Source organism: Octopus sinensis, linkage group LG13 (genome assembly GCF_006345805.1).
Source record: "Octopus sinensis linkage group LG13, ASM634580v1, whole genome shotgun sequence".
In the NCBI taxonomy this organism is placed as follows: domain Eukaryota; kingdom Metazoa; phylum Mollusca; class Cephalopoda; order Octopoda; family Octopodidae; genus Octopus; species Octopus sinensis.
In genome coordinates, this window is record NC_043009.1 from 47,174,230 (window position 1) to 47,200,125 (window position 25,896).

Consider the following 25,896-nt stretch of genomic DNA (forward strand, 5'->3'; position numbering starts at 1 on the left):
GAACAGGTCGCGGTCTCAAAGCGACGAAAATATTTTGAGAAATTAAATTTAAAAGTTGTAGTGAATCTAATAGTTTTTGTGTGTCTCTTAAATGGCTTATTAACACCTTCCACGCTGCAATTGTTTTCGTTCCAGCACACGATCTCAGATCAGGTCACTTGCTATGCAAGTACATCTCCGTAATATTTTATCATTCCACATTCTAAATTCACATCCCACAGCAGTTAATTTTGCTTTGCATCCTTTCGGGGACGATAAAATAAAATGCCAATCAAAATAAAGTATCAATTGACGAAATAAAGTGCCAGTCAAGACTAGGGTCGATGATATCAACCGAGTTCCTCCTTTGAAAATTTCCCCTTATTCCATCAGATTCTCTTTTCTGAGTCAGTTCTCTAACAGATATTACTTTATCAGGATAACTTGTGAGCCATCAACAAGCCGCTATATGTAACATCCGGTCACCTCTTCACCTCAGCATTTAATATTCAATCAGATAATCATTTATGGATGTCAGACACAGGATATGCCAGCTTGATCTGGGTTACAAACTTATTACTGGCAAGTAACTTTACATTAACCAGTCAATCATTTTGCAATGTTATATTACGTATTACTATAACATAAATCAATTAATTATTCAACAGAGAAAAACGTCAAAACGAGGTGAAAATATATCATGATTTATTCAAAATGTCCGCAATTAGTTAATTGGAATTTAATTTGGACTTGTTCTGTCGAAATCAAATAATCGATAATATTGATATTCCAGAGAATATATACATTCACTTACCAGCTGTTATTATATGGTATTGGCGATATTTTTTTTAATACTGCAGTAACGCGTTCCGTTGGTCACATACGAAAGATTTCACCCTAAATTTGTTGTTTCCAATTTCAGAGAAGGCAAGAGTGTACAAAAATGGTAGACTTCTGGATTGAATACTTTTCATTATTCGCATTATTAGTTCCGTTAAGGTGGCGAGCTGGCAGAATCATTATCGCACCGGGTACAAAATGCTTACGTTCTGAGTTCAAATGCCGCTGGGGTCGACTTTACTTTTGGGGGGGATCGATAAAATAAGTACCAGTTGAGTACTGGAGGCGATGTAATCGACTTAGCCATCCCACGAAAAAAAAATTGCTGGCTTTGTGCAAAAATTTGAAACCATTATTTAGTTCCATCAAGGCGGCGAACTGACAGAATCGTTACCGTATCGGACTAAATGCTTAGCTGCATTTCAACTGGATCTTTACATTCTGAGTTCGAATACTGCCAGAGCACCACTTTGCCTTCTCATCTTTTCAGGATCGATAAAATGAGAACTAGTTAAGCAATGAGGTCGATAAAATGAGTACCAGTCAAGCACTGGGGTCGATGTAATCGACTTCTTTCTCCCTTTAAAATTGCTGGCCTTGTGCCAAAATTCGAAGCCATCATTTAGTTCAGTCAATCAATGTTGCAAATTCAAATCCCAACGAAGACGATTTTAAAACTTTCAACCCTCTCTGGATCGACGAAATAAATATCTGACTCGTACTGGCTTCAGCTAATCAGTGTACAACTTCTCTGTTATTAATCCCTTTATGTCAATGAAGAAAATTTCTGTTTGCATACCTGTTTCCACTATCTGTAGATGTGAAAACATTAAACATCTTCTTGTACAACCTTGTGATATTCGTCGTTTCAGAACGTGTTTAAAGTATATATATCATAATATCAATGGGTTACCTTTGTACTAACAATCGTCTTCGTTCTCTATAATTCGTCTGTCAAAGCACGGAAGCTACGAATTACAGAAACGAAATCGAAATAGTTTTCTTCGGTGATATGTATTCCGGCATTTTGTATAATGTATCGTAAGTTTCAATAAAAATACCTGCCAACTAACTACCTTCATTTAACACTCGTAAATATACACACAGCTATTAGTAGCCATAGTTATTTAAACAGGCAGTCGGGCGTGATGCTAATTGAATTAGATTCAAATACTCAAGCTTCAACCGGAAGTAAGACTCATTTAAATCTTATAATTATTTACAAATTGAACTTGGGTTGACGTGTTACCCTGAAGATCTTCTACAGCAAAGTAAGTAAACAAATCATTTCGTAAGACAGGTATAGATGCTTCTTTTTTCGTTTTGCTTACGATTTATGTAACAGCAAACGTTGTGATATCTCTAATTATCAGTGCAAATCGACTGCTCCCAATCTATCTTCGTTATTCTAATCTAATGAAATTTCCCTTTAACTTTAAAACAACTTTTCATTATGTTTACTGTTCGTTGTTAAATAATTCTATTGCTCTAAAACCCTTAATATGTAAAAAGATCTCAATATATAACAGGGGTCCTCTAATATTTTGCAGTAGAATGTTCAGAATCCAAAAGAACGATTTTAGACTTTCTGTTTCTCTCTGTGTTACTTAATATTTTGTGAGATGAATTGTAACTTTCGGATTACCTTCATTAACTTTAAAGTATGTTACTCATAGACGCACACACGTGCTCGCGGCTATGTATGTATGTATGTATGTATGTATGTATGTATGTATGTATGTATGTATGTATGTATGTATGTATGTATGTATGCATGCATATATGTATGTATGTATGTATGTATGCATGCATATATGTATGTATGCATGCATATATGTATGTATGCATGCATATATGTATGTATGTGTGTAAGTATGCATGCACGCATATATGTATATCTGTGTATGTGTGTGTGTGTGTGTTTGAATGTGAGTGTGTACATATATGCTTATATCTTGGTAGCCACTAGAAACAGCTGTCGGACTTGTAACATCATACCTTCTCCCCTTTAGTTTTTCTGTGTCTTTGTGCTTTTGTAAGTTTGCTATGATTATATATAAATATCTATATTCTTATACAGGAATATTCATCGTCTGAAAACTTTCAGTCTTTGCTTTCTCTCTATTTACAAGTATATATGGATATATATTTTGTATATCAGACCCAAACAGCCTTATTTGTTTATTTGAATATCTTTCTTTCTTTCTTTCTTTCTTTCTTTCTTTCTTTCTCTTTCTTTCTTTCTCTCTCTCTCTCTCTCTCTCTCTCTCTCTCTCTCTATATATATATATATATATATTATATATATATATATATATATATATGCATGTATGTATAAGTTGTATAGTTGCGTGCATATAGTTATATACATATACGAGTATGTATATATCATATATATATGGTGGCGCAATGGGCCAGTGGTTAGGGCAGCGGACTCGCGGTCGTAGGATCGCGGTTTCGATTCCCAGACCGGGCGTTGTGAATGTTTATTGAGCGAAAACACCTAAAGCTCCACGAGGCTGTACTCTTTTGCCACAACTTTCTCTCACTCTTTCTTCTGTTGACCTGCTCGTTTAGTCAGCGGGGTGGCGTCATTTGAAGGCTAAAACAATGCGATGTGTAGCAACATCTGATAACCTGGTCGGTCACGGTGATCACGGTGATATATATATATATATATATATATATATATATATTGATAGAAATGGTAAGACAACAAAAGAATGAAAGAGACCTCGATATTATGTAAATAGAGGAATTTATATGTAAATGTAATATGTGACAATTATTCGGTAGCCACGATAAACTCCGAGTTTCGGATGTCGGGGTGAAAATCCACGCCGCCATCTCTTCAGTTATCCGGCCATGGGGAAAATGCTATGAAAATGACCGTGAAACAAAGGGAAATTACTGTGTGATAGCACAAAAACTGTTACTCAGAGACTCACGTTCCCGTTCGTCGGACAGTTTTTTTTAGAATGGAACCATGTATATATATATATATATGGAACGTGAAACTCTGAGTAACAGTTTTTGTGATATTTTGCTGCTTTTTAATAAAGTACATATAATATACATACAGACAGACAGACAGACAGACAGACAGACAGATAGATAAATAGATAGATAGATAAATAGATAGATAGACAGACAGACAGACAGACAGACAGATAGATAGATAGATAGATAGATAGATAGATAGATAGATAGATAGATAGATAGATAGATAGATAGATAGATAGATAGAATTTTTGCGTTGTCTCGATTTAAATCACATATACGATGTTAAATCGTTTTGTTTGTTTTGTTTGAACATGAAAGTTCAGCAGATAAAATGACTTAACAGAGTCTGATATCAAAGGGAAGTAACTTTACAGTAGTGTTATGTTAATATATTTCGTTTTATAGTAATGAAAGTATTGAACTGAAGGTATTGCGACTCGGAAATAATACCTGACTTTTCAAGGCCAAAGTGCTACAAGCATGACAATAACAGTGGCCTGGCATTGTGTCTCGTTCGAGTTGATCGCAAAGCAGACGAGAAAAGTAAACCATTAATTTTGTGGAAGAATGTTGGTTGGCTCCCTACACATAACTTAGAAGGTCCCCAAGATCTTTTGAACGGCAGTTTTCAACACATTTTCTAGTTAACTAAACACTTTTAAATTTCGTATCCCATAATCAAATACAGGTTTTTTTTATCGGTTAAAAAAGCTTTCTAGATTTTGTCCACAAACGATTTATAGATTCAGTCCACTAAACATTGTTCCATTCATAACAGCTGTAAATGATTCCCAATAATAAAATGAGATAATCAAGGTCTTTCGTCATACAATTTAAACATTCACTACGTGGCTGTGTGGTAAGAAGTTAGTCTTTCAACCACATAGTTCCGGGTTCAATTCCACTGCGTAGTACTTTGGGATTGTGTCGACCAAAAGCCTTCTGAGTGGATTTGGAGACAGAATCACACACATACAAACACAAACACACGTGCTTTTGTATTAATGTTTGTCCCCACCACCGTTTGTCAACGGCATTTATTTACATCTTCGTAACTTGGTGGTCTGGCATAAAATATCGATAGAATAAACCACCAGGCTTCAGTATTCAGATCGATTCGTTCGACTAAAAACCCTTGTAGATGATGCCCCAGCATGACCGCAGTCTAGTGACTGAAACAATAAATGAAACAGATGAAAGATAAGCCCTTGCTATCATTTTGTTGAACTAGAAAAGAAACACAGTTTAATATGTTTCTTCTCTTTATGAGAAGAAGAAGAAGAAGAAGAAGGTGGAGTATTAGTAGTAGTAGTAATAGGAGGAGGAGGAGGAGGATTGGCCAGTTATGGGTTCTTGGAATTGTTACACTTTAACTGATTCTTCTGTTTCTATTGGTGGACGAGAAACATATCGTATTGAGATTGGTAACAGGATGCTTCAGCGGGGAGTTTCGCCAATAATTTATCTTTTTCTTGTTTCCGTCATTTTTGATTGCGATCAAGCTGAGTCACCGCCTTGAAGGATTTTACTCGAACAAATCAACTCCCCGACTTAGCCTGGTACTTATTCTATAGATTTTCTTTTGCCGAACCACTAATTTACGGGAATATAAACACACCAAGCAGTAGTGGGGGACAAACACAGACACAAAGACGTGCACACATGGACATATACACATATATATTCGACGGGATTCTTTCAAATACACTTCGGTCGGCCCAGGGCTATAATAGAAGATACTTACCCAAGGTGCCACGCAGTGGGACTGAACCCGGAACCATGTGGTTGAGAAGCAAGCTTCTTACAACACAGCCATTGTTTCATTGTTGCTGTTCCGTGCCTTTCTCAATAAACCGAACAATCAAACCAACGAAAGGCAAGCAATCACAGCATTAAGAACAGAACGTGGAAATATTAAAATATTCTGTGTTAGTTCTATTTTTACTTTTTTAAAAACGAAATATGTGTAAGTAAATTGCATTCTATTCAATGATAGATTATCATCATCACTCTTCCAAATACACCAGAGCGAACGCTTTATGTGATTACTAGTTTAGCCACTTACGAATAGCAGAAAAATGCATGATAACTAAGAATGTCATTGAAACTAAATTGCTTAATTTAACTCAAACCTTGTCATCCGGAATATAATGGTTGTATGTGAGTTAACGGGGGACATTTGAGCAGAGAATCAATGACAGCATTTTCGAGTCAGTTGTTAATCTAAGAGCAATTTCTTCGTTGACTAATAAAAGAAAGGTACTACTCTTTTACTCTTTTACTCTTTTACTTGTTTCAGTCATTTTGACTGCGGCCATGCTGGAGCACCGCCTTTAGTCGAGCAACTCGACCCTGGGACTTATTCTTTGTAAGCCCAGTACTTATTCTATCGGTCTCTTTTGCCGAACCGCTAAGTGACGGGGACGTAAACACACCAGCATCGGTTGTCAAGCAATGCTAGAGGGACATACACAGACACACAAACATATACACACACATACATATATATACATATATACGACAGGCTTCTTTCAGTTTCCGTCTACCAAATCCACTCACAAGGCTTTAATCGGCCCGAGGCTATAGCAGAAGACACTTGCCCAAGATGCCACGCAGTGGGACTGAACCCGGAACCATGTGGTTGGTTAGCAAGCTAGAAATAGTAACTTAGTTTCGTAGTTATATTAAACAAGAATAATGATGTGGACATCAATAAATTTTTGTTCAATGAAATAATAAATTTCACATTCCTGAACTTTGGTTTCTGTAAAATAAGAGGTCAAAATATATTCTATGTAAAAGTTCAAAAACAAGATTCTCAATGAAGATGGAACAAACATATGCTTATGTTTCGGTGTCTTTTAAATACAATCATAAATGGTGGAAAGATAAAATGGCGGATTCCCGACTTGTTGGACAAACAAAACATGGCATAACTACAGTTGAGCAAAACCCTCAACTCTATTTTTCACAGTATACTTTTGGTTCGTTAGAAATAAGAATATTATTCTTTAGATTATTGAAAAGATTGAAAGTCTAGTTATAAATAACGAAATATTTTAAAATATCATAGAGAACTCAATTATAGATTAAACAAAATAACAGAATATGATAAAAATGGAAACTGCTTTAAAATATATGTTGAAGAAAAGATATTTGGTCACAATATAGTAGAGAAATATCTATTAGATACAAGATGCAATATATAACAATGGGCGCAAGCATTGCCTCGCAATCATGTAGTTAGGTAACGTCGGGTTGACTAAATACAAGTTCTGATCAATAAGTATCTGGACTCTTGCCATAGTAACGAAGCTATAGCATGCAGAGTGAAGCCGCTTGGCAGACATTGACCTTGAACTCTGCTGTGCATGCGCGCTAAGTTTAAATGTTCTAGCTCACTTCCGCTGTTTACAGCGGTGCTTGGTAGGAAGGTGTGTAGCGTGTGATCGTTACATTGACTATGACAGAGAAAGTTGTCATGGCGATACCCGCTCAGAGGCCTACACAAAGTTGCAGAAATTGTATGGAGAGGAGTGTATGAGCCTACATACAAGAGTACGTGTGGTTAAGATGTTTCCAAGAAGGCCGAAAAAATGTCGATATTGACGAACGTTCTGAGAGACCCGTAACAGGCAGATCTGGTCGCGATCCAAAGGACTGCAAAATAATTAAGATGGGAAAACACGTTGTTTCGATACGAAAGTGATATTACTATATAATATGAACTGACAGTAACGTGATGCAAACAGTAATGTAGAAAGATAATTAGCATGGAAATGATGTTAAAGAGGCGATGGGAATATAGAAGAAAAATTGAAAAATTGACAGGATTAAGTATTGCCTATATTAAGTATTTGCCTATATTCCACTGTGGAATATAGGCATATAGGCGTGTGCATAGAACCTGCCAGTAGACCAACAAAATGAATGCAAATTTTATGAATGAAACGATGGTTTGCCGAACGACTAAAATGTGGTGACAGTGAATAAAATATCTGTAATGCAATAACAATTTTAAATTCTTCCTTTCACAAATTATGAAATAACTTCTATCATTTATTTCTGTCTGTTTATTTATTTTTTTCCTTTTATTTCTTTTCAGGTTATCGGTCATTTTGCATATGTTGTTCGCAGAATGTACAGTCTTTTCGGAAAGTCAAGCCATTCAGTGTCTGACGGTGTGGAAAATACGGCTACAGTGAGATCTAGTAATTTAAATCCGGATAAATCATCTGCTCACAATGGGACCAGTATCGACTCTACAAAGAGATCAGACTACAACACGGAAGCCTGTCAGCGAGACGAGCACCATATCAAAGACTCTGTTTCAGAGAGTACAGACATGGCTGCCTCACATCAATGTATGGAGAGCGGCAACAATAGAAAGAAAAAGAAGAAGAAACCCAAGATCAAAAAGTGCTCGAAAGCCCAAAAATCAAATAACACCATGAGTAATGAAAGTGATATGGAAGGCAAAATTGTTGATAAGAACATTCGAGATCAACATTGCGTCTCTGAGTCTTCATTATCAGGTTCTACTGGTAGCGAAGACGTTTTGACAGGGAATTCCGAAACACGGTTAACAAAAGACAATGGCGATGACAAAAAACCGGAAGCAGAAACAAGGGCAAAAATTTCCTCTGGATGCAATTTACCACCAGCAAAAAGCAAGAAACTTCAAAAGAGTTTATCAAGGACGTTATCGAATTTAGATTTCGAGAACTGTAATCCAGAGATTTGTGTGACCCTCATGCATCGGCCTTCAATCCAGAGTGTTGGAGCTCTTAAAAGAAAATTAAAGAGTTGTACAACTGAATGGCTTCAGTCGTTTGTAAAACAAGGCGGCCTCGACAACTTGCTAGATTTTAGCATAGGAGACCGCCATGTTATTCAATTATCAGATGCCTTATTACTATTGGAGTGTATTTCCTGTATTCGTGTCGTCATGAACTCTCGGCAGGGACTTGAATATATCATAAATACAAATTATACCAAAAAGCTGGTAAAAAGTAAGTATACTAACATATTTCGTGTCTGATTCGTTTTACCCTTTTGCTGTTCTATAATTTTTTAGAATAAATTATTTAATATTAAATGAAATCACAGAGCAATAAAATTAGTTTCTGAGTTGCAGAATCGATCATATGTGAAAGCATAACAGAATAATTCAATAATTCAAGTACATAATTATTTCAAACTATATTTACTTATAAAATGAGTGAGTTTTAGCAAACCGAATTTAGTAAACCGAATTTGGGAATTTATGATACCGAAACAAGAGGATTTCTGTAAATTTGCTACTAAATGCGAACAGCCAATGCACAATCAGGAAAAAAAAACTATTGTCCTATGGTTCAGTCCCACTGCGTGGCATCTTCGGCAAGTGTCTTCTACTATAGTCTCGGCCCAACCAAAGCCTTGTGAGTGGATTTGGTAGACGGAAACTGAAAGAAGCCCGTCGTATATATGTATATATATGTATGTATGTGTATATGTTTGTGTGTCTGTGTTTGCCCCCCCCCCAACATGGCTTACAACTGATGGTGGTGTGTTTACGACCCCGTAACTTAGCAGTTCGGCCAAAGAGACCGTTAGGATAAGTACTAGGCTTACAAAGAATAAGTCCTGGGGTCGATTTCCTCGACTAAAGGCGGTGCTCCAGCCTGGCCGCAGTCAAATGACTGAAACAAGTAAAAGAGTATATATATATATATATAATATATATATATATACGTGTATTTGCCATTGAAATATGGCTAACCTTTAAGAGTGGATGCTACTGTAGTTTGTAGCCCCAGGTGGCCACCGCCTCCAGCTGGCTATAGATACACTTTCTGTGCCCTCTCAGTATTTGCAAAGGGAAGTCATCCTTCCCGTCTTCAACTTATGATACACACGAACTCGAGTTTCTGGGTATTGACCCATCATCGGCGTGTGACAATCATACATATATATATATATATATATATATATATATATATATATATATATATATATATATTTATATTTATATATATATATATATATTCTGCTTGTGTGGGAAGTAGAGATATTCGGTGCAAGGATTGTATTCGAATTGAGTATAAACTATTGATAGAAAATTCTGAAAGGATGTAGTTAAGAAATAGAAATACAAGGAAAAGATTTAGAATCGGAACTGAGGAAACAATAAAGAACAATAGAAAGGGGTGGATGGGGTTCAAACATGGACTGGACGTATGCAAGTGTTGTAATGAAGTCAACAAACACGCTGCTGACGCATATACAGAAAGATTAGATCTCATCTTCAGAAAAGCCACCCGACTGATTGATAAGAATTTACCCGCCAGCACACCCCAGTGTCTGATCCGCAGACGTACTGCCTCCTCTTGCCATCCGCACTGTCTTCCTTTACCCTCTCAGCCCCGTACGAAACAGTACGCCAAGTCCTTCCTCCTTAGAATATATATATCTTTACTGCCCACAAGGGGCTAAACATAGAGGGGACAAACAAGGACAGACAAAGGGAGTAAGTCAATTACATTGACCCCAGTGCGAAACTGGTACTTTATTTATCGACCCCGAAAGGATGAAAGGTAAAGTCGACCTCGGCGGAATTTGAACTCAGAACATAACGACAGACGAAATACCGCTAAGCACTTCGCCCGGCGCGCTAACGTTTCTGCCAGCTCGCCGCCTTAGAATATAGGTTTCCTGCACTTTATTCATGGGTTAGCAAAGCTACCAATGGTGCACAAACATACACACTCACGCACACACACACACACGCACACACTCCCCCCTCTCTCTCTCTCTATCTCTCTCTCCCTCCTTCTCTCTCTCTCTATTCTAGAACACAGGGAATACTGCTGTGTTGTGTGTGCGCATATGTGTATGGTTATTTGTTGTTATTGAGTAGCCTTATATCAAATTTACATTGTACAATATTCTGAAGATCACTGTCCAGGGTTTATTTATATATTTATTTATTTTTTTGTTTGTTTGTTTGTTTATTTATGTATTTATCTAATATAGCAATTGGAGAAAAACAGTGTTTGTTTACAGGCTTTATTAAATAACCAATCACTAATTAACTACAGAACGGCTTATGTGACCTGGCCATGTCACTGTTATTTTTTCACTGTCTTGACAATGTTCAGTGGAAGACATACACCTACGCACATATAAACACACGTATACACACACACACACACACACATACACACACACACACACACACACACATACGTATACACACATACACATATTGGCTTCAAATTTTGGCACAAGGCCAGCGATTTCGAGGATGAGTTGATTATATCGACCCCCAGGGATCAACTGCTACTTATTTTATCGACATTAAAAGGATGAAAGGTTAAAGTCAACTTCGGCGACATTTGAACTCAGAACATAGAGATTGACGAAGTGCTGCTAAGCTTTTTGCCCGGCGTGCGTGCTAAGAATTCCGCCAGCTCGCCGCCCTACACACACACACACACACACACACATATATATATATATATGTGTGTGTGTGCCTATTCTAAGCACAAGGTCTTGAAAATAATTGGGTGAAGGGGCTAGTCGATTACATCGACTCCAGTGTGCATCTGGTACTTATTTTATCGACCCCGAAAGAATGAAAGCAAAGTCGACTTCGGCGGAATTTGAACTCAGAACGTAGCGGCACACGAAATATCGCATTACATTTTGCTCGGTGTGCTAGCGATTCTACCAGCTCGCCGCCCTCATCCCTACCTCTGTGTGTGTGTGTATATATATATATATATATATATATAGAATCGTTTAGACTCCGTGAAAAATGCTTAGCGGCATTTCGTCCGTCTTCACTTCTGAGTTCAAATCCCGCCGAGATTGAATTTGCATTTCATACTTCCGGAATCAGTTGAACACCGGGGTCAGTGTAATCGACTCAACTCCTCACCCGAATTTGCTGGCCTTGTGCCAAAATTTGAAATCAATATTAAATAAATTTTTACTGAGCAACAATTTTCGACTCTATGTATAAAATACACGTACACCCTTACCTGTAACACACACACATGCACACACATTAAATCGTGTCTAAAATACTGAAGCATTGAGAAACATGACGGGAGCAAAAGAATTTAATTTAAAGTAAAATTTCCAGAACCATGTGCAACCTAACATTGAATGTATATTATATTTTTCCGGGTTTTCAGCGTTATAAATCTTGTGCAGAATTGCTTGTGGGAAACTCAAGGACTTCGAGTTATATAATCAATCTAATATCGATCTAGTGTCAACTATGAACCACAAGTGATTTACTTCAATTACTGCAACAACTGAAATACAAATATTAACTTTTAATCAGTCATTAAGTTTTACATCTGTTGCAAATGTACAATAATCGAAATAAATGTTATTCGTGGAGCTATTTATATATATATATGTATCGCCATATTTTAAAATGGTGTACAGAAGTGGACGAATAACTAAGACAGACACGAACACGTACACTTATATGTATGGGTGTATGTGTTTGTATATACACACACATATGCATAGCGAGGCAGGGGGATGGCTGTGTGGTTATGAAGCTTGTTTCCCAACCATATGAGATTCAAGGTATGTGGGACAACATTATCTAATGTCTCTTGTCCTCATAAAAGACGGGTAGGATGTGATTTGGGGAAAGATTTAACTGCTATTTCTTGCACGTCGAGCGACCACAAAGAGGCATTGTCTTCAGCTCATTAAGCGTAGAATTAATTAATATGGTAGTAAATAAAAACAATCCTTTTACCCGAGTTCAAATTCATGCTGTCACACAGAAACACAACTCAAACTCTAAAATATAATCCAACGAATGTTTACTTCTTTAAGCTCTTCGATCTCCGTCGGTGACTTTAAGCCCTTCGCTCCCCGTCGGCGACTTTTCTTCACCGTCCTCAACTCAGGCTTGTCTTTTTCTCTCCCTGGTCTTGTTAGCTTTAAATCATCATCAGTGCTTCTGTAACTTAGCTTCTAACTAGAGATGTTAGCCCTAGCAGCTTGGGCAAGTGTCTTTTACTAAGGCCTCGGGACTACCAAAGCCTTGTGAGCGGATTTGGTAGGCAGAAACTGAGAGGCGGTGAGCTGGCAGAAACGTTAGCACGCCGGGCGAAATGCTTAGCGATATTTCGTCTGCCGCTTTGTTCTGAGTTCAAATTCCGCCGAGGTCGACTTTGCCTTTCATCCTTTCGGGGTCGATAAATTAAGTACCACTTACGCACTGGGGTCGATCTAATCGACTTAATCCCTTTGTTTGTCCCCTCTATGTTTAGCCCCTTGTGGGCAATAAAGAAATAAGAAACTGAAAGAAGCTCACTGTGTGTGTGTGTTTGTGTGTGTGTGTGTGTTTGCTCCCCCATCGTTTGGCAACCGATGTTGGTGTGTGACTTAGCGGTTCAGAAAAAGATACCGATAAAATAAGTACTAGGCTTAAAAAGAATAAGTCCTGGGGTCCATGTGTTCGACTAAAAACCCTTTAAGGCGGTGTGCTCCAGCATGGCTGCAGTCAGATGACTTAAACACGTAAAAGAATAAAAGAATAGTCTGGTCTCTATCCTTTGACCTATCCAACATAGCCAGCCGCCAGCGCTGTCTCGAGCTTGCGCAGTGCTGGCATAGTTTTTAAGATTATTGAGTCACACAAAAACCGGACTTTGTGGTGATCAACGAATCTAAAACCACATAAAAGTACTAATTAGAAAAAATCTTTTAGACAGAAAAAGAAAAATCTATGCAGAGCTTATTAAACATAACAAGGCACCTTTTTTTATTACTTTAGTTTTATTTTTTAAACGATTTCCCCATTCGTATTTACCTTTCCCTTTCTCCCATTTACGTATTAAAGACGCCATTTTATATTTCTGCTTCTGTCTAAATATTTCAGTGGCAGCTTTTGTTGTTTTAGCCCGCTTCTGTCAAAACCTTTCCCTGGTTGGCTGGTTTCTAGTAAAGCAGATTTATGTGTCAAACAATGTTTGGTTTATCGATTTAAAGATCAGAAATAATGCAATGTTTGCAGAATGACCAGTGGAATGGTGAAGCCAGAGAGAAAGAGTGAAAGGTATAGGCCTGTTTGGTCTGGCACTGGCTTTAATTGTGTAATACATAGCAAATGTTAATAACGATGGTGGTGTTGGAGGTAGTGTTAGCATTGGAGGCAGTGTTGGGGGTAGCGCTGGTGTTGGAGATAGTATAGGTGTTGGTGGTTGTGGTGACATTACTTGGTGATAGTGCTGGTGGTGTTGTGCTATGAATTAGGATGGTGATGTTGGTAGTGTTGATGGTGATGGTGGTGATGGTGGTGGTGCAGGTCGTCGTCGTCGTTGTCGTATCATTAGTGTTTATAATGGCAGTTATTAAGTAGATATTTTTGGTGGCCTTACTAATTATAAAGTTGTTGTTGTTGTTGGGTGGTGGTGATGGTGGTGATTGTAGTGGTGGTGGTGGTGGGATGGAGGTGGTGGTGGGGATGGAGATGGTTGTTGTTGTTGTTAAGCAACAAGACGGGTAAGGGTGATTAGGTGATGGTCTAGGGCTTAGGGGCGGGATACCCCAGACCTTGGAAAAAAGAAAACTGGTCGTCTTGTTGTAGTCGAGGGCTCTTCGTTGACGCCCGGCACCACTGGGAGGTGGCCCTCGAAGTCGCTGGAAATAGAGATCTCCAGGTCCAAATTCTTGAACGGCTGATGGTGGTATTTAAGTTTGTGGTGGTAGCAAGGAAATAGTACTAGCAATGATGATGATCATGGTGGTGGTAGTGAAGACGGTGGTGGTGGTGGTGGTGGCAATGATGATCATGGTGGTGTCAATAGTGGAGGGATTAGCGATAGTAATCATGACGATGATGATGGTAGTGATGGTGGCGATGACAGTTATGATGATGGTGGTGGCGGTGGTATTATTGATGAGAATGGCTTTGGTGGTGGTGGTGGTGGTGGTGGTGCTAATGATTATGGTGGTAGTAGTAGTGTTGATGGAGATGATGGATTAGTCGTAGTTAATTATTAATAGTTCATTAATCGTTGATTTCTCTAAAGAATGCCAAGTACTCTCCATGGTGCCAGCACACACACTTATGATCATCCTGTGTTAATCTAATCTCATAATAAATTCTCTCTTTTGATATTTCTAAGTAGCAACTTAACTACGAGGGAAGTTTGATAGATTCATGTTCAGGCATGAAGTGAAATAGCAAGAATGAATTTGAAATCCCAATGCTTGACCAGGGGTCCCGTGAGTTTACAACCCACATATACACGTTTTGTTATATATATATTATATATATATATATATATATATATATATATATATATATGTTTCTTATTACCCACAAGGGGCTAAACATAGAGGGGACAAACAAAGACAGACAAACGGATTAAGTCGATTACATCGGCCCCAGTGCGTAACTGGTTCTTAATTTATTGACCCCGAAAGGATGAAAGGCGAAGTCGACCTCGGCGGAATTTGAACTCAGAAGCACTTCGCCCGGCCTGCTAACGTCTCTGCCAGCTCGCCGCCTTTATATATATATATATATATATATATATATATCACGTGATCACGTGGCCGACCAGACCGTCAGATGTTGCTACACATCGCTGGTCGCATTGTTTTAGCCTTCGAATGACACCACCCCGCTGGCTAAGCGAGCAGGCCAACAGAAGAAAGAGTGGGAGAAAGAGTGGTGAAATAGTACAGCAGAGATCACTCAATAAACACTCACAACGCCAGGTCTGGGAATCGAAACCGCGATCCTACGACCGCGTGTCCGCTGCCCTAACCACTGGGCCATTGCGCCTCCATATATATATGTCCAAATTGTCTGTCTACTAGAAGGCAAGTACTCGTTCCCACACGCACACTCATTAGCACGTACATACACCCATTCGTACACTCATACACATACACGTACGCACGCGTTATATTCATACATACATATATATATATATATATATAATATATATATATATATATATATATATATATATATATATAGCCGTAGGAGTGGCTGTATGGTAAGTAGCTTGCTTACGAGCCACAAGGTGGTGCTCCAACATGGCCACAGTCACATGACTGAAACAAGTAAAGAGAGTAAAAGAGATATAGATAGATAGATAGACAGACAGACAGACAGATAGATAGATAGATAGATAGATAGACATACAGACATATACTTGCATACGCATATAATATAGATGCATACAATATATATGTATACATAGATGCATACATAGACGTACATATATATATATGCATGCGCATATATATATATATATATATATATATATGTACATGTTTGTATATGTATGTGTGTGTGTGTGTGTGTGTAGGAGTGGTGGGTGTAATTACTGTGGTTGAGAGTCTATTTAGACTTCTGCAAAATTCATGACTGCAGCGAAGGGCATTCCTGAGGTACTGGTGTCAAAATACGTGTTTAATGCTGGGTTTTATGGATGAGACAGCAAAAGGATGTGAAAGAGAAAGAACGGCATCTGATGAATCAGACGGGTTCGTGTGGGAGTGGTACACAGTTTAATAGTCCAGGCGAACAAGAACTTATTAGTTATGACAAAAAGAAAAAGAAAACCAATGATGATTCAGCAAGACGAATCATTTATATTTGCTTGTTGAGCCTTTTCTATTAGTCAGATGAACTTTAAACAGTCTGCGCGCGCATGCACGTGGTTAAGAAACTCGCTTTGCGACCACGTGGTTTCGAGTTAGGTCTCACTGCGAAGCACATTGGGGAACTGTGGAGGCACATGGCCTAGTGGTTAGAGCAGCGGACTCGCGGTCGAGGGATCGTGGGTTCGAATCTCAGACCGGGCAATGTGTGTGTTTATGAACGAAGCACCTAAGCTCCACGCGACTCCGGCAGAAGGTAATGACGAACTTCTGCTGACTCTTTCGACAGAACTTTCTCTCACTCTTTCCTCCTGCTTCTTGCAACTCACCTACGACAGACCGGCGTCCTGTCCAGGTGGGGAACCTATACGCCAGGGAAACCGGGAAACCGGCCCTAATGAGCTCGAGAAGGAACAAACAACATTGGGGAACTGTTTTCTTCTGCAGCCCCGTCCTGACTAATGCCTTGTAAGTTAGACGGAAACTATGTGGAAGTCTATCGTGTCGTATATATACACAGGGTTATTCAAAAAGAAGCAACCGATTTCATTACACAATACTTTAATAAGGAAAAGCAATAGAAAACTCCAGCTAAGTCACAAGTATTTACTCACAATCAACTTTTATTTCCTGTCTTACGAGTGTTCAATGTGTCACCACCTGCAGCACGGGTAACATCAATGCGATAAGAGAATTCATCCCAGACACATATTAATTGATTTATTCTCACTTGTCAGAAAAAGGATGGCATATTAAGTATAGCTTACAAGATGAATAACAATTACCAGTGGTTAGGGAATTTTAGATAATTGTAATGTTTTCATTGTCCAAATATACGGTATACAATCAAAAAGCTTTCTGATAACCCGGCCACTGTACAACCAAATTTCTGCGGGTTGTTTTCTTAATTGATATTGTTGTGTACAGTTTCGTATTTTCATTTTTTACCATTGTTGGTGACACGACGATTCTGTGAGAAATGGCCGAGCCACGCTGTGATGTATCTTATATACAATGTCCTAACTGGCTTTTGGTCGGTAGCTTTTAGCTTGGGTGGTTTACCAATTTTTTAAATAAGTATAAAGGCAGACGACAGCCATTTTGGCAATCCTAACATAGCCACATTCAGTTTCGATATACTCGTAGTAATTTTAAAATTCGTCTATAAAAGGTGAAATCCTTTTGTCGATATTATATGATCTGGGCCTGAGAATATTTTGTTTGTCATTTTCTGCACTGTGATGTGAATTTCATGTTATGCTTATTCAACAAGTTCACGGTAGTCTTGCTCTAGTTCTCTCGCCCAGAAAGCCAGCTTGATTAACTATTTTCTCCCATTCATAGACTTTCTGTAGTTTACGTTGAAGCTGTTATTTAGGTAATGTAATTTATTTGTAGCAACATAGAGCGTTAGCTTAGAGATTTAGAGTAAACCACGTTCTGTAATGAGAGGTGAAGGTGGATGAGTGTCAGATCACTTCTTAATGCAGGGTAAGTTGAAGGTATGCTCAAAATGGAATGCTAGATGAGTGACAAGGAGGAGAGAGGTTGTGAAGGTGAGTGAACTGGATAGGAGGGAAAAGGAGCAGGAGTATGTAGAGAAAGTGAGAGTTGAATATGAACAGGTTAAGAAACGAGAGGTAGGAGAAGTGGAAGAGGAGTGAGAGGCTTTTAAAGAGGCAGTAATGAGATGTGCCTCTGAGGTATGTTATACACAAGTGGTGGAATGGGTGTGAGGAAAGGTAGTGAGTAGTGGAATGAGCAGGTAAGGGATGTGGTGGCAGAGAAGCAAAGAACATTTGAAGAGTGGTTGCAGAAACGGGACTGAGAGGCTTATGATCGATACAGAGAAGTGAAGGGGAGAGTAAAGAGAGTGGTGAGGGTGGTGAAATTGGAGGCAAGCGACAGGTTCGGGAAAAAGTCGAGGGAAAATTTTGTAAGAAATAAAAAGATGTTTTGGAAAGAGGTACAGAGGGTAAGGAAGGTGGTTTGAGGAATGGTAGCAAGGGTGAAGGATATAAATGGAAATTTGAGGATGTACAAAGGAGGTGGGCAGAGTATTTTAGTGAGCTGTTAAATGTAGAGGATGTTAGGGAAGTAAGTATAGTGGCTGTAGGAAAAGAGAGGAGAATGTCTGTTGTTGGGGAATGGAACTACGGTGCAATTGGAAGAGCGGAGTGAGGGAATCCTTGCAGAAGATCGCAAACCGGAAGGCGCCAGGTATAGTGGAATGCCTAAAGAAAGGCGGCGTGACAGTGCTTGAATGGCTAGTGCGGCTTATGAATGTTTGTTATATGGCTGGAAGAGTACCGAAGGCCTGGTGCAGTGCCTGTATAGTGCCACTGTACAAGGGGAAAGGGGATAAATGCGAGTGTGGAAAATTTAGGGGTATAAGTCTGTTGTGTGTGGTTGGTAAACTGTATAGAAGAATTCTGATTGTTAGGGTGAGGAACCAGACAGAGAGTATACTAAGGGAGGAGCAGTGTTGTTTTAGGTGTGGAAGTGGGTGTGCAGATCAAATATTTGTAGTAAGGCAGATGTTTGAGAAGCTTTTGGAAAAAGGGAGGGAGGTGTTTTGGGCCTTTATGGACCTAGAGAAGGCACATGACCGTGTGGATAGGGATGCAATGTGACAGGTGTTGAGGTTGCATGGAGTAGATGGTAGATTGTTGAGAGCTGTTCAGAGTTTTTAGAGAGACAATAGGGCATGCGTTAGGGTAGTTGTTGAAGTAAGTGAGTGGTTTTATATGAAAGTGGGGTTAAGACAGGGTTGTGTGATGTCTCCGTGGCTGTTTAATCTATATATGGATGATGTGGTGAGAGAGGTAAATGCTAGAATCTTTGGTAGGGGAGGCCAAATTGTGGGAGAAAATGGTGAGAAATAGCAGGTGAGTGAGTTGTTGTTTGCTGACGATACAGTACTGGTGGCGGATTCGAAATAGCAACTGAGGAGACTGGTGGTAGAGTTTGGGAGAATGTGTGAAAGGAGGAAACTGAAAGTGGATGTAGCTAAGAGTAAGGTGATGAGATGCTCGAGAGAGGGAATGGCTGGTAGGATGGATGTGAGTATAAATGATGAGATGTTAGAGGATGTGAGTATTTTTATCTGGGATCCCATGCGACGGCAGATGGGGGCTGGCTGAGGAGGTGGGATACAGAGTGAGGGAGAGAAGTAAGATACTTGGAATTGTGAAAGGTATGCTGAGATAAAAGTTTGAGTATGAAAGTGAAAAGAGGTGTGTATGTGGGCGTGATTGTGCCGACAATGTTATATGGTGCAGAGACGTGGGGTCTGAGAGAGGGAGAAAGGAGGCGACTAGATGCGTTTGAGATGAGATGTCTGAGGGCTAAAGTTTGTGTGACACAGATGGACAGGATGAGGAATAAGCAGGAATGAGAAAAAAAACTAACAACCAAATTGGATAGACGAATGTTGAGGCGGTTTGGTCACATGGAGAGGATGGATAAAGAGTGGATGGTAAGAAGAGTGATGAAGGCAGAAGTGGTAGGCAGCAGAACCAGAGGCACACCTCGGTTGTGTAGATGGATGGAGTGGGGAAAGCTTTGGTGGTTAAAGAAATTGAAGTAAGAGAGGCAAGAAAATTTACAACTGATACGAAAGCTCGGAGAGTGCGGGGGTAAACCAGCTGCTGATATTGGAGGTTGCCTTAACCTAGCATAGAACGGGGCTCACCTCTTTGAGCTTGGAAATGAATGGAATGCCTTGTGTGTGCCTTGTTGTGGCTACCCACTCCAAAAAATGGAGAATAGACCTGGGTATATATATATATATACATAATTCAGGGTGAATACTTGATAAGAGTAAGCACCTGTATATGCCAGCTAGTAGCAGAGGTGAGAGGGTATATGCATCAAATGAAATAAAAAACAGAACACAAAGGATGTCGCGGTACACGTGTTTCAAGCTTTATACAACAACCTATTCTTACATCAATGTATAATCGACATAACAGATGGTTTAAAGCTCTCTTCAGCCGCATGCAATTGCTATACCAAAGACTTCCATCACATTATGAAAAAATCGAAAATGTACATTTGGTTTTATCTATAATGGAGAGTATGATTGATTGATTGATTGATTCTAGTTTCAGCTCATGAGCTGTGGCCATGCTGGGGCACCGCCATTATTGAGTTTCACTGAGAAAGCATGTTTGTAAATCTTCATAATCAAATAGATAAGTAGGGTAGCATTGGACATCAAAAATCCGTCCATACTCTATCGTCAGTCAACATAGAGTGAATGTTGAGTAGATTCGAGTGGGTTCATTCCTCTTGTAAGGGAATAAAATAAGAAGTGAAGATTGAGAAAAGGAAGAAATAGAATAAATAGAAAAAAAGAAATAGGGAGAGTATGGAGAGGAAAGAAAAGAGAAAAGAAAGAGAGAAAAATGGGAAGAAAAAGAAGGGGAAGAGGAGGAAAAAATGGAGAAAAGGTACTAATGTTGGGATCCTACGTAAAAAATATAAATATAATTCATTTATATTTATATTTAAATTTTCAGGTTTCAAATTATGTGTCTGTAAACTGCTTTTCTAACTTCTGTTGTATACATTTTTGGTATTTATGAAAGTGCTCTGTGCTATATTGCATAACTACAGTACTCTTTAAAATGGTCCTTCGTAGAAATAAAATTTCATGGTTCAAATTGCTCGCCACCTTAGATCATAATGTTTGCTTTTATTTTGACTCCATTGCCTCAGTTTCTTACGATGTGTTAGCAATGTTACTCCTGACTCATACAGCAGGATATTTAGAGTCTCATATGTTTTTATAGCTCCGACTGAGAACCTTTTAGAAAATTTCCTTTTATCTCATTTGCTACTCGCAGTTCTAGTCGGGAAAGCTATATTTATATATTTATCATGAATGGTTTATACTTAAGGCCACCTATATGTGTCCCTATTTCATCATATCTCCCATATGTTTTGCTTCTAAGATACTGTCTCAGCCTCCCTCTAATGAAGCAATCTCTTTACCTAACTTCAGTCGAACGAAGTATCAGTGACCACTAGCCACGAACCATCTTTTAGTTCAGTTCACGTCCAGGACTACTGAGTTACTATTCGAGTCCAGGAAATGTTTTGCTTGCTCTGAGCTTCAGATCTTTCTCAAAGAGCACTGCTACTGTATCCGACCCGACCAAAAGAAATGTATGCCTTGTAGTGGTCCACAAGAAGTGTTAAGGCATTCGTTCTGATCTCGCTAATGGCTACTTTTATCTCTAGCTGAACGTAAGATCGTTTAGCGAATGTCTTTGCTTACAGGCCAACTCCAGGCCACTTCATTCGTGCAAACGACTGTTCTTATGGCCACATAAACGTAGAAAATTGAAAGTGGATAAGGTTACTTACGGCTGTCCTTTTGTTAAGTGGCTTCTCCAAGGAATCTCGACAAGTGTCTGCATACTTCCGGCGTTGTCCACGTCGAAACTCAGTCGGTCGCCATTTTTTTTAGAAGTTACTTAATAATTTCTTCCAAGTCATGTTTGCAATCCTTTAGTGTTTCCAACAGCGATACCATTCAGCCTTCGGTGAGCGGTATAGCCGAGGCGTAATCTGTTTGTTGTTGTTGTTGATGTTGTTGTTGTTGTCGTCGTCGTCGTCGTTGTTGTTGTTGTTGTTGTTGCTGCCGCCGCCGCCGTCGTCGCTGTTGTTGTTACTGCAGCCGCTGCTATTTTTGTGGTTGTTATTGTTTTTGTTTTGTTATTTTATGCGATAGTTATGGTTTATAGTTTTTTTTTCCTTTGTGCTTTTTTATCGTTGTGATTATTCTTTTGTTGTTGCTCTGATTGTTGTTGTGTTAAGCAGCTCATTGTTGGGTTCTTTGGCATTTTCCTCCCACAACCTTTGCCACAACAACCTTTCGATTTTGTGGGTACGTTAACCGGTCTTGAATGTTCTGTCTCTCTGTCTCTCTCTCTTTCTCTCTCTCTCTGTCTCCGTCTCTCTGTTTCTGTCTCTCTGTTTCTCTCTCTCTGTCTCTGTCTCTCTATTTCTCTCTCTCTGTTTCTGTCTCTCTGTCTCTGTTTCTGTCTCTCTGTCTCTCTCTGTCTCTCTCTCTCTCTCTCTCTTCTCTCTCTCTCTCTCTCTCTCTCTCTCTCTCTTCAAGTCCATCATCCAGCATTTGTTAGACTTAGCCTCGTCACTTGTCGAAATTTTGAGGCAGGGCTCATACGCGCGCGCGCGCGCGTGTGTGTGTATGTGTATTTGTGTGCATGTATGTGTGCGTATTCGTCTCTCACATACATACATAGACACAAAGGAACCTTAGAGACAGGGAAGGCTCCTTTGTTTTGTTACTGTGAACTTTGAAATTGTGTTAATGTCGCAGTTACTTTTGTTGTTACGGCGATGTGGCTGCGGTGAATCTAGTGGTAGTAGCAGTGGTGGTGGTAGTAGTAGTAGTAGTAGTAGTAGTAGTAGTAGTAGTAGTAGTAGTAGTAGTAGTAGTACATACATACAGTAAAGTCGACCTCGGTAGAATTTGAACTCAGAATGTAATGAAGGACGAAATGTTGCTAAGCATTTTGCCCGGCTTGCTAACGACTCTCCCAGTTCACCGCCTTAATCTAGGGAATAGTCAGTATTCAGTTATAGGTGTTATAATTTATAATCAACAAAGGAATTCAAGTTTGCTCATTTGAGTTGTTCTTGCTAGTTATCAATTAGGTACGAGACGTATAAGCATAGTTGTTTCGGTGCTGCTTCTTTGGCGTTGTTGATTCGACGCTGACTTATTTGACATAAGACGTTTTACTCTTTCTCTTGTTCCCTGCCTCCCTCTCCCTCTCACTATGTTTATGCATGTGAACATGTTTCTCTTTATGTGCATGAGGAGAGGGAATGTTTTTTTTATGTCAACCATGTTCGATTAATAAGTTGTAATGTCGTAATGCCACTCTATCTGTATGCGTATATTTCTGCGCATGTGTATGCTCAGCGCCACAAAGTACTGTCACTAAAACAGGCTGAATATCCCGTCAGTCGTGCCAAATCATCAGCGTCTAAACAGCTGCGCCATGTAATCTCATTCCGTTATTAATTGATCTCGGAACTTGAATAATAAACAAATTCTTCCATATCCTTTGATATGAAGCATCAAATGATAAATAGCGACCACTTGACTGTTCATGAAACGGTCCTTCAGAGTAAAGATATTTCTCTTTTGAACAAAGAATTAAATTTGAGTTGTTCTTGCTAGTTATCAATTAGGTACGAGACGTATAAGCATAGTTGTTTCGGTGCTGCTTCTTTGGCGTTGTTGATTCGACGCTGACTTATTTGACATAAGACGTTTTACTCTTTCTCTTGTTCCCTGCCTCCCTCTCCCTCTCAAACAACAGCTATTTAAAAAATATTAACATAGCTTTGACATACTTTTTACTTTGTTTATGTACCTATATGATCTATGAGATGCAAGCTTATAGAAAATATTATTTTAGCCTTATTTAATTTATATATTGTGTGGCTAAAACTATTTTACAACTATTTTTGATCCGGCTGAAAAAAGGAATAGCTTGGTTCGCATTTATAGTCACTATTATAAAGTTGGAGGCGCAATGGCCCAGTGATTAGGGGAGCGGATTCGCGGTCGTAGGATCGCGGTTTCGATTCCCAGACCGGTTATTGTGAGTGTTTATTGAGCGAAAACACCTAAAACCTCCACGATGCTCCGGCAGGGGGTGGGTGGCGATCCCTGCTGTACTCTTTCGCCACAACTTTCTCTCACTCTTTCTTCTTTTGGCCTGCTCGCTTAGCCAGCGGGGTGGCGTCATTTGAAGGTTAAAACAATGCGAAGCGCATTGTGACCAGCGATGTGTAGCAGCATCTGATAGCCTGGTCGGTCACGGTGATTACAAAGTTAAATATACCTACGGCCCACACATCCCTTTTACTCCTTATTCATAGGATTTTCAAAATAAAATTCATATATATTATTTAAAATACTAGCTGTTAAAACTTATTATATAGGTTATTCTTATCTCCTGTTTTCCCGATTTGCTTTCTTTTATCCAATTGTTCATCAGTGAAATAATATGAAGACTTCTCAACTTTCAAGAATTAAGGTAGCAACTTACAAAAGGCTTTCGTAATCTTCAATAAGCTGAAGATTCTTTGTGTCTGGAAGTTCTTTTGTTGCAATATTACTAAATACTTCAACTGCTGAAGATATAGTAAAATGTGGAAATACAGCGTTGCTATAATCTGTTTTTTAAGTTCATGCGGAGTCGAAGAATTTCAAATCGAATAAAACTGGTGTCCTGAAAATCCGAGAAAAGTAAATGCAGTATCTTTAAACATTTTATACGAGCAAAACGCTCCCCCGTCCAATGGACGGTGCTGAGTTGTCAAACATTTAAACCAAATTTTCTCAAAACAACTTTTCCGACCGTCCCATAAGCCTCCCCTTTGAGAAACACTGATTTAACCCAAATTTGAGACACCAGCAAAAGAAGAAATATAGACTTTTTTCTCTTCCAAGAAAAACGATTTTACAAATGCACATTCCCACGGCTTTATCGATCGCATTCTCACCTGGAATCGATTTTTGTAATTTTTTCAAGACTTATGCACGCCCTGATACCATCAGTAACTACATATCAAATTTGAGCGCAATCGGATGGAGGATGCCCAAGATCCTAGAAGACACACACACAGACAGACAGAACGGATTTTATGTAATAGATTATATATATATATATATTGTGTGTGTGTGTGTGTGTGTGTGTGTGTGCGTATTAGTATACATATATATAGATACACACATAACGAACATTAAGTTACCAGGAGAGAATATAACGTATTTTCTGCTAAGGTTATCATATGTAAAATATGATGTAATAAGTGTTATATTTTAATATTTTAAATTTTACTCGTTGCTCTTACACACAGAAACAATATTTATGTTCTAACTGACGAGTCAAGAGCTATAGAACATTGTATAATTATGTTTTATTTTCTCTGATTTTAAATAAAATTATATCTTCAGTAAACATTCTTATCAAATATATAACTTTTATCTTTTGTTGCAGCTTTAGATTCTCAAAATGTGATGGTTAAGAGTGAGGTATTTGAACTGCTGTCTGTCCTGTGTATTTATTGTCCGGAGGGATATGAAAGTACTCTGAATGCTATAGATATGATGAAGGTAATATTTCATTTTATTATTCATTATATTTAAAAACAAAACACTTTCGCATGATTTATGTTCTCAATTTTACCTTCTAAAGTCAGCAAAATAAAAGCATACGTAGACCTTTCCTTAGCATTCTCTTTCTGAACAAAACCCTTTCATGTTTTATAATCAGTTAAATTGTCAAATTTAAAGGTGTTGAAAATGCTTTTTTTAAACACTGCTATAAAAATATCAATTTTTAGAAATTATGACTAAGTACCATCTTCTCTAACATGCAA

General features: G+C 38.7%; 1 protein-coding gene across 4 annotated transcripts in view; it reads left to right on the forward strand.

Moving 5' to 3' along the window:
• The window catches only part of LOC115218242 (inverted formin-2), a 228,402-nt gene that overhangs the window by 133,570 nt on the left and 68,936 nt on the right, over nt 1-25,896 (forward strand). For all 4 annotated transcript variants that reach the window (XM_029787971.2, XM_036508345.1, XM_029787974.1 and 1 more), the window contains exons 2-3: nt 7,928-8,834; nt 25,515-25,630. In XM_029787971.2, the coding sequence (XP_029643831.1) occupies nt 7,928-8,834; nt 25,515-25,630 (1,023 nt within the window). The remainder of the gene's footprint in view (nt 1-7,927; nt 8,835-25,514; nt 25,631-25,896) is intronic.